This window comes from Bacillus rossius, chromosome 13 (assembly GCF_032445375.1).
Source record: "Bacillus rossius redtenbacheri isolate Brsri chromosome 13, Brsri_v3, whole genome shotgun sequence".
Lineage (NCBI taxonomy): Eukaryota > Metazoa > Arthropoda > Insecta > Phasmatodea > Bacillidae > Bacillus > Bacillus rossius.
This window is the reverse complement of record NC_086340.1, coordinates 6749090-6762939: the sequence shown is the minus strand read 5'-3', so window position 1 is coordinate 6762939 and position 13850 is coordinate 6749090. Positions and strand designations below refer to the sequence as shown.

At 40.0% G+C, this 13850-nt stretch overlaps 1 protein-coding gene across 3 annotated transcripts in view; it reads right to left on the bottom strand.

Moving 5' to 3' along the window:
* LOC134538147 (otoferlin-like) overlaps positions 1 to 13850 on the bottom strand; it is a 171314-nt gene that overhangs the window by 39997 nt on the left and 117467 nt on the right. For all 3 annotated transcript variants that reach the window (XM_063379189.1, XM_063379190.1, XM_063379191.1), the window contains exons 10-17: positions 13084 to 13270; positions 10026 to 10212; positions 8319 to 8533; positions 7956 to 8145; positions 5805 to 5998; positions 4600 to 4797; positions 2128 to 2244; positions 253 to 405 (exon numbers count right to left, since the gene is read on the bottom strand). In XM_063379189.1, coding sequence (XP_063235259.1) covers positions 253 to 405; positions 2128 to 2244; positions 4600 to 4797; positions 5805 to 5998; positions 7956 to 8145; positions 8319 to 8533; positions 10026 to 10212; positions 13084 to 13270 — 1441 coding nt within the window. The remainder of the gene's footprint in view (positions 1 to 252; positions 406 to 2127; positions 2245 to 4599; positions 4798 to 5804; positions 5999 to 7955; positions 8146 to 8318; positions 8534 to 10025; positions 10213 to 13083; positions 13271 to 13850) is intronic.

The window sequence follows — 13850 nt, the reverse complement described above, 5'->3', positions numbered from 1 at the left end:
GAGGACTGACCGTCACCCAGAGGACTGACCTGTCACCCCGAGGACCGACCCGCCACCCCGAGGACCGAGCGTCACCTAGAGAACTGACCGTCAGCCACCCCGAGGACCGACCCATCACCCCGAGGACTGACCGTCACCCAGAGGACCGACCCGTCACCCCGAGGACTGACCGTCACCCAGAGGATTGACAGTCACCCAATGGTCTGACCGTCACCCCGAGGACTGACCGTTACACCAAGGACCGGCCGTCACCTTGAGCAGCAGCATCTGGACCTTGCCGCAGTCGCGGCCGCACTCCTCATCCACGATGGAGTAGATGAGGTCGCGCGCGGGCAGCCGCTGGTAGGCGGTGCGCTTGCCGCCGCTGATCAGCCACACGAACACGTCCGGCATGGCGTGCTGCGGCTGCAACCACACCGGGACACCGCTCGTCGGTCGAGCTCTGTCCTTCGCCGGCAACCCCTCAGCGCTCGGTCCCGACCCCTCCCTTCCGGGCGAAAACAGAATCAGAACATAACAGCAATTCAGGTACGTAAGGGAATATTTATAGTATTAACTATGTAATGAATTAAAAAAAAAGGGTAACATTTTAATACAATTCCGTGTCAAAGATAGTGTTCAAAGCCGAGGTTTAGTATTTATCCAATTTTTTTTTTTTTTGCTATTATCAGAGCCGTTTTATTATATATGTAGTTTAAAATTTCGCTCTGCAAATTGAATGATTCGATGGTCAACGGAGCTGCTCCAGCGGTGATTTCTAGCGGCGGGTGTGGAAACCATTTGTGACTCGCTTCCAGGAATGCAATTGAAAATACAACTTACGTGTATTGATTATGCTTTGATGTTATTCATAAGAATTCTACGTTAAATTTTGTGTGCTAATTTCGTGTTATAAGTGTATTTTCAGCGTGAGAACACTTGAATTTGCTGGATACAGAGGTCGACTGTAACTCATCACAGGCGAGTTCTGAAAGATTCGCTCACATTAAATTAAAAATATCTTGGGGAATAATTATCATGATAGGTATGAAGAAAAAAAAAATTGATCCAGTAACCTTTCACGTTTTTCACAATGTTTGAACTTAATTTAGTTAACTTTATTATTATTAGGGACACCTGTATTTCACGAATAAATTTTGTGTCAAGGTATTTCACAAAATACTGTAGCTTTTCTCCTGTGGTTATTGGCTGAGGTCGGTGAGAGGTGTTGTCCCGCTCTTGACGGGGCCAATGAGAATGTGGTCACCGTACTGCTGCACCCTCACAATTTGCCATGACTCTTAGAAAAAGCTACAGTGTTTTGTGAAATACATTGACATGAAATGAAATCACGAAATACAGGTGTCCCTAATTATTATATTTATTGATTATATTATTTATCCTTGAATAGAGAATCCTACTATTACTAGGGATTTGTTGGTATTTGTGGATTAGAGGATTTGATTGGCCCATCCTTAGTTTTTAGCTTAAGTTCGCTTAGTTGGCTTAAGACAGTAAGTTCCTAAGTGGTGCTGGACCATCAGGCTTTCCAGACTGTTTTATTACGGACTGTCGGAAGTCTACAATGTGAAAAATGGGAAATGCAACCCTCCATAAAACTGGAAACACTGAAATGAAAACCGACAGTAATGGTAAACTCTGAGCAAACTAAGATGCTGGTAACGCAGTAATCCAACCTGATGGCCAAGATCGAAAGCCGGATTGCAATAAAAAAAATATCTGAACACAAGCAGTTCTACTGGTGCCGGGCTACAGAATGTGCGAAACATAGAATGCCGAAATAAAAAAAATTTCACTGTATTTACTTTTGAAAATGTCATAATTTTTTACCGTCAAGAGATTAGCAGAAGTTTGACAATTTTGGTTTAAGAAATTCTACTTGTAATTAATTTTGAATATTAATATTTAAGATTCAATTTAAGAATGAACTGTGTTAAAAACTACATATTCGATTACCTACTTGATTTCTTCGTATGGGGGAAAAAATCTATTACAAACAAATTATCAAATGTTATTTTACCATGTATTTTAAGTTCAGCACGTTGGCCATTTATTTGAGGAGATGAAATTTTACGAGCTTAAGAATTTTGGAGAGTGCAAACACTAATACATATCATTTGTACTTACATCTTCAACTAAATATTTAAGTTTTTGCACGTATGTTAGCGCAGTCTTGTATCTGTCCTTGAACGAATGTTTCGTCACAAGTGCCTTGAGGTTCCGGGCCATGTTTCCTATCTGCTCCTGAAACATGGAACACATGAACTGTTAAAAACATTTGCTATGCTATAAATGTTAAGTCTGGTTAAAATAACTGCAAAGTGTAAAATTTGGAAAAAAAAAAATATGTATCTCAAATCAAAAAATTGAAATGGTTAAACTTTGGAAAATATTGAGATTCGACTGCCAAACAAATAATGTACAAAATAAAACTGTACAGTAAAATTTAAAAAAAAAAAAAACCTAATTGCAAAAAAAAATGTTAACATGTACATGCAATTTTTTTTGTAATCTCACAAAGTTTTGATAGTGACCTTATGTTCCACAATCATGTTTAATCTCAGCAAAACAAAAATCTTAAAACTCAGTCTATAAAGTCACAAAAATATCCTAGAAAACACATAGCTCAAATTAAAATAAGTATTGGTGTATTTTTTTGAACATACGTTATGGAATATTTTTTTTTGAGATAATTTCAACAAAAGACCCTCCCATTACGTGGATTTGTCATTCATTAGTGATGACTCACCAACCATCTGAGAACATGTCACACGAACTTCTACAATGCTTTCATCACTTTCACAGCTTGTTAGGCATAAAAATTGTATGAACATGACTTACAATGTGGACAAGTAGATCTAAACACTCATGTGATATCTGTTCACGTTGCACGGACATGTGCTGTAGAATCTTCGAAAGAGAGGTTTTTAACAGGAAATTAAACATATTTACAATTTTTTTTTCAGCAATAAAATTTTTTTTATTACATTGGATGCTTGAATTTAAGACTTTTAGCTGTTAATAAAGAAGCCTTCTAACACAGCAATTAACTGTTGTGTCTAAACATACCCCATCTGAATTCTACAAAGCTACACAATGGATGTGCTATTTTTTTTTCTTATCATCTAACTAAAAACTAGGTTTTTTTTGTGAGGTCTGGGTTAGAACATAGCATGCACACAGACGAGAAATTAATGAAGGAATGTGTCAAAGCGCGGATGGTCACAAGAAGTAATTCGCAGAATTAAACTATTACTCCCGACGAGCTGTTAACGAGTAATTAACTTCAGGTAGTAGTCGGATGATTCTGTTTTTATAGCGCGAAACCTATGTATTTTGGTAACTTTGGATTGCTGGTCATTTGTGATGATATTTTGGTAAAGAATATATAACACAGGTCAGGATTTTTTTTTGGTTTCTGTTCTAATGATTGATTTCTGATTCCAGACATAGAAAAACACTTAAATATTAATTTTTAGCTTTTAAAGTTTGCTTTGGTATGATTTACCTCGATAATTACGTTTTAAAGATTTTAATTCATTTTATGAGCAATAGATGGTAGCACTTTGATTATCCCGATTGCAAATTGTACCATCGTTGTTTGAACCGTAACAGTTGCATGTTTATCAAACTAGTCCGATCAGTCTGGTTTGCCTGTATAACGTGTAATGGTGTGTAAAGAGTATTATTTTGCGCGTCGGCACAAACTTTTCGCACAATTTTTTCCATTGGGAAAAGACAGGATCGCCACTTGAAGTCTCTCGGATGCCCCGTCAGGACGAGAAGACTGCACCTCCTCGTGCTGCCCCGTCTGCAGGCGTGACTGGGCTGAAGTCCTCGGTGCTTCCTCAGACTGTCTCCTGTCACAGGTCACCGTTTTACACTTACGTTATGTTACGCACGGTCAAACTAGCAGACGAACGTTCATAATATGAAATATGACTGTGTTTGTGTGTGTGTTTATAACATTTTTTCCTTCAAATTTTTTTTCTAGAATATAGAACAATTGAAATACTAAGGAAATGATGGTATTTGAGAATTTGATTGACCCATCATATATATATATATATATATATATATATATATATATATATATATATATATATATATATATATATATATATATATATATATAAGGATTGGATTGACACATGCCTCATACATATATAAAGGATGGGTCAATCAAATCCTCAAATAAAATCAAAATCCTTCTATTCGAATGGTTCGATATTCGAGGAAAAATATATCAATGAAAAAAAAAATATTTACCATTTCCCCAATTATATTGTACTTTTAATACGTAATACATAAATTTAAAAAAAAAAAAAAAATTAAAAAAAATTTATTGATTCAGGAAACTTAGTTAATGAAAGTAACACTCAAAGGGTGTACGACGTTTGAATACCATTGTTAACATATTATTTTTTAATTTCTTGTATATATATATATATTTTTTTAATTCTTGGGCCCTTAAGATGTAGGTTTGTAATTCGAGAGGTATATCCGAGGCGAGGTTCTCTTTGCTGTGGTTCGTCCGCTCGTGAAGTGTCTACAGCTGGAACCGTGCTGACGACGTCGAGGGGCGGGTGAGAGGCTGACCACTTCTCTGAGGCAGAGCTTGGCGCGCTCCTTGTCGAGCTTGGTGCGGCCCACGCCGGCGGAGGAGCCGTTGCCCTTGGCGACGGAGGCATAACGCGCGCAGCCGGCGGCTAGCTCGTCCAGCACGGAGCGCAGCCGGGGCTCCCCTCCGGGGTCCTCCAGCTCTAGCAGCCCGTGAACTTCCGACAGGCCTTCTTCCTGGGGACAAGGGCGCGTCCTCGCCAGCCCGCAAACACTCCGCCTCTACACACCTCACACACACCTCGACACCGTGACCTCACGCACACCTCGACACCGTGACCTTACGCACACCTCGACACCGTGACCTCACGTACACCTCGACACCGTGACCTCACGCACACCTCGACACCGTGACCTCACGTACACCTCGACACCGTGACCTCACGCACACCTCGACACCGTGACCTCACGCACACCTCGACACCGTGACCTCACGCACACCTCGACACCGTGACCTCACGTACACCTCGACACCATGACCTCACGCACACCTCGACACCGTGACCTCACACACACCTCGACACCGTGAACTCACACCAACCCAGGACACCGTGCCGTTGCCGTTACCACGTTCAAGGAGGCGTACTGAAGCGCTGTCGTGCGGGATGCCACCTCGCCGAGATGCCTGACCACACACCAGACAGGGATGGATCCATGCTTTCATTCACCCGGAGCAGAAATTTTGATTCTGTGCCCCATCCCCCCCCCTTTTCCCTTTTTTGTATCCTAAGAACCAAACGTACCAGGCATACTGGTTCCCGTTCGTGTATATTAAATGCAAATTTTAAGTAAAATTTTATCAAACCCTGAGTAGATATCAATGTTTAAGTACACGTTATATTTCATGAAATCTACGCAAGAATACCACGCAAACTATACACAAACTTAGTAATAACGATTACCATTGAAAAAACTTGATTACTGATAATGATTGAAATAAAAATAATATTGGATATTCTGTGATTCTTTTTTTTTCCTTATTCGTCTTTCATTGAAAACACTATGCACCCTGCCAGGCACCCTGGGGAGACATATTCTATCTACTCTACTTCAAAGAAATCCAAGATACGAAGAATCTATTACATGCAAACTGGCCTCAACTATGCCCAAATGATCAATATGGCACTCCACATGACACGGCTCTAGTGCACCGGTGCTACACACGGGCGGGCCGGGGGGCTCACCAGCTTGTCGAGGATCCGGGCGATGATGTTGGAGTTGTACATGCGGCGGCGGTAGTCGGGCCAGGCACTGCGCACGTGCATGCACGGCTTGTCGTCCCAGTAGGGCAGGTAGTAGTAGACCCGGTCGCCCGTCATGGGCCTGATGGGCGGCGTGGTGCTCTGCCAGGACGCCGCGTCCGCGCTCACCACCTCCGCTGCGCAGGCCCCCCGCGACTCAAACACACAGCCCCCGTGCTAGCTCGCGTGCTTCTGACCTCCGTCAGTTTGTGTGTGTGTGTCTGAGCTGTGATGGTTCTGAGTTGCGTGTTTCTAACTTATGTGGTTCTAACTTGTCATGTGTTACTAACTTGTGATGATTCTGTGTTTTTATAATCTGTGATAGTTATAAGTTTTGTGTTTATAAATTACGTGGTTCTAATTTGCATTATTTCTAACAATGTGTTTCTAACTTGTGATGGTTCTGCGTGTTTCAAATCTGTGACAGTTCTAAAATGTGTGTTACTAACTTATGTGGTTCTAACTTGTCATATGTTACTAACTTATGATGATTCCATGTTTTTCTAAGAAGTGACAGTTTTAGGATGGTTGCTTCTAAGTTAATTTTGAAAGTTATTTTCTAAATAACCATAGTTTATATATTCCATATCAGCAGTAGTGATTTTCTTAGTTATGGGTGTTCTCAGTTGTGCATTTCTAAGTTATGATCATTCTAACTTATGGCAGTGTTAAGTTATATGGATTTTTTGTATTCAAAGTTATGACTATTTTAAGTAGTAAGTTTTAAACAGATATTGCACTTAGTGAATATCTGTTGAAAATGTTAGTGACAATAAAAAATTAAGGTAACTATATGGTTAAAATTTATATTAATAGGTCTTAAGTAGGCTAGTTAAATGCAGTAAGGGTATGATACTTTGAGACAAGTACATTTAGTATGTATTGCATAAAAATACAACTTTAAATACTGCTTTGATAAAGTTAATGAATACCTATGCATTTCTGTTGAGAACCAAGTGTAAATAAATGCAAATGGGATTGTTTCGATCAGCAGATTTTGACATTTATATTGGAAAACAGCAAGTCAACCATTGACACAATATTTTGGGCTTTAACAATATGACGGGGGCGAGGTACACAGAAAAGAAGTTTTTCCATACTTTTACAAAAGATTCCTTTGGAAACAACTGCCAACAACCAAGATATAGTTTGTATAAACAATACTAAAATTGTAACATTGTACGAAACATAGCTGTGGTGTTATTTGCATTTATGAAATGCATTTTACGAGATAATTCTGATTATTTCTTACAAATTCTGGCACATAATTTAAATTTTATTCAATGTTTCATTCGCGCATTATCGACTATTCAGTAATTTGACTTTACTTTGTTTATTTTATGGTTATTGTTGTGTGCAGGTAATACTGGAAATCTATTCAGGGGTTTACAAATGTAACAGGTACAAAACAAAGCTGAAACATCCAGTATTACTGCGAACACTATTCTGTAGTGATACAGTTGTTTTCACGTAAATGTACAGATATCACATGACTATTTCTGTTCCGTTTACGAAAAAAGGGGGTTGTCTGTAAAGTCGGTTTACGGACGATAATTTTATGTGATAACGTCGTAAGAAAAAAATTGACGAAAAATTGCATGCGAACCACATAAACACTTCACTTTACAAACAGTTGACAGAAACAGTTCACGTGTTAGGTTGTGTGCCGCCGCTGTCTCTCTTCTACTCGCGACGCATCGGCCGATGGAGTGGAAGAGAGATAGACGCGCCACAAGCCGTACGTGCCCTCTCTATCGCCGCTAGTTCTGCGCTCACGCTCGCACGCTCGGCTCAGGCGGAACGTGACGATGATGAAATAGTGTACATGGTACAAAAATTACTCTTCTGTTTTTTCAACCCCTCACATCAATGATTTTGTCCCATCAAAAAATGTCTCAGACTAGTTTTGGATAATATTAATAACATTTAAAAACAATTCAAATGGATCTGATGTTGTTCCTACCAAGGGAGTTAAGTGATGCTTTTTTTCCGCGCGCGCGTAGGCCGGCGTTCATCGATTCATAAGACGTCATTGCGTCAAAAAGAAAAATTAAAAAAAAAAGTCACCGACGTGCGGTGTGCTTGCCCGCTCACCCAGGTTCTCCTCGCTGTCGGAGCTGCTCGCGTCCCTGCACACGGACTGGTTGTGCCCGTCGATGGTGTTCCCGGCGTTGCCGATGCTGATCTCGATGAACATGGGCTTGTCGCCCAGCCGCCTGTCGATCATCGTGGCGTCCAGCACCGTGGCGAACAGGAAGAACTCCTCGTTCTTCCCGTAGGAGGCCTGCCGACGGGAACCAAGCCAGTTAAACAGGAAAAAAAAAAAAAACATTTTTTTTTTCTGTACTTACACAAACGATACCTTCCGGAACTAGTTGCAAGAAAGATACGAGAGCTGTTTGAAACAAAAAAAAAATAATAATAAGAAAAGAGAAGACAAAGGCGACGGGACGTCACCTCGTTGACGGGGTAGGTGGGCTCGAGCTCGACCTCGCAGGGCGCCAGGTCCACGCAGTCGGTGACCTCGGTGCGGATGGCGAGCAGCAGGCGCGCGCGGTAGGACACGCCCTCGCCCAGGCCGGCGTTGAGGCCCGCGTGCTCGTCCAGCAGGCTGTAGCCGCGCGTCGAGCCGTACAGGTGCACGAAGCTGGGCCCGAACGTCGGCAGGAACCCTGGCGTACACACCTCTCTGGCAGCCCGGTACTACTCCACTCTCTGGGTGTATCGTGACGGGTGGACCAGCAGGGAGATATACAGACAGAGGTAGGTGGAGATATAGAGAAATAGAGATAGAGATAGATTGAGAGATACTGATATATAGATATAGAGAGTGCTGGAGAGAGTGATATATAGAAATATAGATATAGAGAGATAGATGGATAGAGGGATATAGATAGAGACATAGTGATATATATATATGTATATATGTATATATGTAGAGAAAGAGATTGTGATATATAGACATATAAAGAGATAGATATAAATATAGAGAGATAGATCTATAGATATATAGATAGAGTTAGAGTGATAGAGATAGAAGTAGAGAGATAGAAATATAGGTGGAGAGAAATATGGCAAGTTTCTAAATACGTTTTCCGAGATAATACTGAGTATTTCATACAAAAATTTGCATAATTTTGTAAACCATGGGAAATATAATCGAATATGCAATAATTGAATTTTTTTGTTTTGTTTTGTTACGCATATTAATGTGCAGATTTGATACCGGAAAGCTATTCAGTGAGCGGTTCACAAGTAACTGGGGCAACACGAAGCACGAATGCCCGGGTAAAGAATCTGAACCCAGTGTCACTGCGAACACTTCTTTTATTTCTTGTAGTGATACAGTTGTTTTCACGTAACTGTAAAACCAATGTACAAATATTTTTAATTTGACATGAATATTACAAAAAAAAAAATAAATAAATAAATAAATAAATGTGCGCGTGGATACCTTGTACGACGGATGTGAAACTTATTGCTTATTGTATTATTGGGTGTAGGAAACATAATTCTCTTTGGCAGAGGTCACAGATTTAAAAAAAAAAAAAAGTATGAAAGTATGCGAGTGCTAAATTATGCTATTGCGCAAGTGTGCAAGTATTCTGCGTCATTTCTACCTCCCCCCCTTGCCGTCTCCTCCTCTAACTGTTCTCCCCCCCCCCCCCCATAAAGGAACCTCACTATTCCCGTTATACGATCGGATTTTCCATAACGCTCAAAAATTGTAGCCTTCCTCAGCAAAAGAAGTTTCACTAAAGGAAAAAAAAAAATGACAAAATTCCATAAAAATTTCATACACCCAGTCTAACCCCCTTAGCAGGGGTGCAACAACTAAATTTCCAAAAGGGGGGCAAAATACCTTTTTATAAAGAATCCTCCCCCCTATTGAAGCGGGGGGTCCGGGGGTCCTCCCCCGGGAAAATTTGTATTTCAAGGTGGAAAATGGTGCTATTTAAGCAGTTTTATTATCTAAAAATTGATTACACAGCACTTTCTTTGCCCCCGTTTGCCCCCACTTCAAGGTTTCAGAGGGGTGGCAAAATACCCTTGCCCCCCCCCCCCCCCCCTGTTGTTGCGGCCCTGCCCCTTAGGGGATTCATTTTAGAAGGGAAAAACTTTAAAAAGTTGGACGTAGCGTGGCATACGTCGCTCGCGGCTCACCCTTCTCCCCGTCGTTGGAGATGGTCTTGAGGTCGATGAAGTGCGTGCCTATGACGGTGTCGTTGACCGGGTCGTTGTCGCGCAGCTGGATCTTGATCCGCTGGCACAGCGGCGGGAACATCTCCGTGAAGATCAGCTGCTCGTTCCACACCGGCGCGTAGCTGTGCTTCTTCACGCTCGTCTTGCCCTGCGGGGAGCACGCGGTTTCTATAATTACGTTCCTTTTTTGTGAACAGATTCATGACGTAACAATATTTATGCGTTTGCAATTTTTTTTTTTTTTGACGTGATAAAGGCCTTATAAATCGATGAACGCCGCGGCCGCACGCACGAGAAATTGTCAACGTTCCGCCTGAGCCGAAGCGTGCTACAAGAACCGGCCAAACCGCCGTGCGAGGAAAATCTTCTATAATATCAGACAAGGTTAAGGCGGGCTTTTTTTAACTAATTGTTCGTGATTATATAATAAACAAATCATTTAAATTAAATTTGCAAAAACCTATAAATAATATTTGATAATTAAAAAAGTATGCAATTTTTCATCAATGTTTTTCTTATGACGTTATCACGTAAAATTATTGTCCGTAAACCGACTTTACAGACAAACCCCCCCCCCCCCCCTTTTGTTTCTGTGTAAACATCTTAGCTCTCGGTGTACAGCATTTGGTAGGAGTCATTTCGTGAAAATGGGACGGAAGTCGACGAACGGAAATGTGTCGCAAAGATATTTCGGACCCACGTGTGTCAACATAAAAACCTGTATGCAGTCACTTTCGCGAACATTAGCAGACACACCAAACATATTGGTGTACCAAATGTAACTTTATGATCGTGAAACTACCCCGAAATATATTCTGCAAACTAAACTATACATAGGTAGTAAAAAGTAATTACAGGTTTTTAAATACCTAATAAAACTGGCATTTAATAGATTATAATAAACATTCTCCTTCTAAAGTTTACGATGTTTAGTAGCACAGCAGTAGAGCTGGCGCTAGGCAACCTCAAGGGGTTTGGATCAAATCCCATCACTGGAAAAAATTTGTTTTGTTTTTTAATAACATAATATGATTAATATTTTATAATAATGTTGAACCAGCTTAATACGGTCAAGGTTTGTTTTTAGGAAGTATTTGCAGACTGAAATTAATTATTTAAGAAAAAAAATTACACAAACATATATTTAATGTTATACATATATAATATGTGTTTTAAAATGTTTCAGCTTAGTAATTTTAGTAATTCCACAGAAGTATAAATTCTATTGTGTGCGGTAACTTAAGAGTTTTAACTTATTAGTGAATTTTAACTACTTGGGGAGTATTAAAAAAAAAAATCCTCGTAAAAAATCAGTTCCAAAGTAGGGGTTTTATCGGAAACGTTCAAAATAGTTTAAAATTTTCCGTGTTTCGTACTTCTTGCTAACTGCTATCTGCGTTTGGTGTTGGCAAGCGATGCTTACGATTTAATCAGAGAATTCTAGCGGCAGGACCAGAATATATGTGTGTGATTCGCATCAAGAAATTTTGGTGTTTGAAAAGCAATATTTTATTTTTCAGTTTATTTATCAGTACATTTGGTATCATTTTAAAGAATTCTAAGTTTATTTACAGCAAAAACTACTTGAGAACACATACCGTACACGCCATGGCCACAGATATATTCGTGAGAAAGCAGTAACACTACACCCATTACGCTTGAATGAATTTGTGATAGGTACTTTAATTCATGTGGAAATTTCAGAGGCGCATTTATGAGAAGACCAATAGATATTTCTCCTTGAAGCTGTGTAACAATTGGGCAAAGTTACACAAAACGCTTTTGAGTTCCTATCAAATTTTAATGTTTTTTTTTTGTCACAAATTTTACATTGCGGGAGAGTAAATATAACATTTATTTACCTGTATAACATATGACATAATATTTAGTAAATAATTAGCCTGGGATCCATTGATAGAGTCGAAAACATATCTAACCAAATAGTTTTATATTAAAAAATATTGTTCACTGAAATAAAACACTAAAAGTGAATTTAATTTTGTTTATTATGACACCTTAATTAATGTTATATTAAATTTTATTACAATTTTAGGTACTTGTTATGTATACTTTTAATCAGGTCTTTGATTTTCTTTAATTTAATAAATTCAGTGTTTTTATTACATTGCTTAGCTATAAATATACGTAAACATATCCTCCATACATATTTTTTTTTGTTCTTCCATTGACAAATAATCTATAGTATGTAGTGTTATAATGGATGCAAATAAACACTACAATACAATGTAACAAAGCACACAGGGAAAAAAAATTGAGTTTTTACAAAAGATTCCTTTGGAAATCAGTTGCCACGAAGTAATTTGCATTACTATAGTAAAACATGAAACACTTTTATTTTCTAGAAAAATACTGAGTATTTATTACGAATTTAGGCTGGTAATTTTATGTTTTAATTTGATTTTTCCATTCGAGGCTAATTTATTTTTAAAATCATGCTTATCAATGTGCGCAGTTAACACTGGGAAGCCATTCAGGGAACGGTTCACTTGGGACAACACAGAGCATTAATGCTCGGGGGTAGGAATACGAACCCAGTATTTTCTAGTGACGGAGCTGTTTTCATGCAAATGTACAACTGTAAAGATGTACAACTATACAGATGTAAAACTGTACAGATGTACAACTGTACAGATGACAAATGTACACATGTACAACTGTACAGATGACAACTGTACATATGTACATTTGTACAGATATACAAGTGTACAGATGTACAACTGTAAATATGTACGAGTGTATATATGTGCAACTTTACAGCTGTAAATATGTACAAGTGTACAGATGTACAACTGTACAGATTTACATATATATATATATGCACAACTGTACAGATGTACAAATGTACAGATATATAACTGTACATATGTACAGTTGTATAACTGTAGATGTACAAGTGTACAGATTTACATATATAGATTCACAACTGTACAGATGTAAAATGTACTAAATATATACAGATTCACAACTGTACATATGTACAAATGTACAGATGTCTCACCGAGAGGCCGGCGAAGGACACCTGGACGTAGGGGTCAACGAGGTCCCTGTGCTCGCCGGTGAAGGCCTTCTTAACGTTGGCCACTATGGACAGGTTCATCTTGGGCAGCCCGTCGGCGCGGTACACCCGCACGATGAAGCGCGCGCGCTGCCGCTCCACGGGGACTCCGTCCGGCAGCAGCAGGTTCCTGCCGGCACGACCAATCACAGTGAGGCAGTCACGTGACACCGGTGCGCAGTGTCTCAGCCCTCGGAGGGAGTCTTTTTGTGGACACGGGACGGAAATGTGTAGGGACCGGAAAAATTCGCGGGTTCAGTGACCTGTAGGATGAACTCCACAGTTCCACGTACACTCGGTCAAATGCCACCCGCTCATTGGCTGCTGCCTTGTGAGACGTCCCAGCGTAGCAGCCTGCAATTCGATAAAGCTTTAGTCGGGTTATTCTCATCGGCCGCAGAGTCATCCAGGTGAGTTGTCAACCAATAGCAGAGGCAGCACTGAGGTATGACGATTTGTATTTTAGTCTGCCGCGAAATGAATTCGCGAATTTTTTCCGGTCTCTGGAAATTTGCAACCACGGTGCTGCCGTCTGCCGCGGAGACGGCGCGGACCAAAGTTCGCAAAGCCCAAAAGGGAAACTTTATTACATGGTATTTTAACAAAAATTCCTTGGCGAAAATCAGCTGCTCCGGCAGCGAATTCTAGTGGCGGGTTGCGGAAACTGTTCACGTCAAGAAATGCTGGAAAAAAAAAAAAAAAAAAACAAT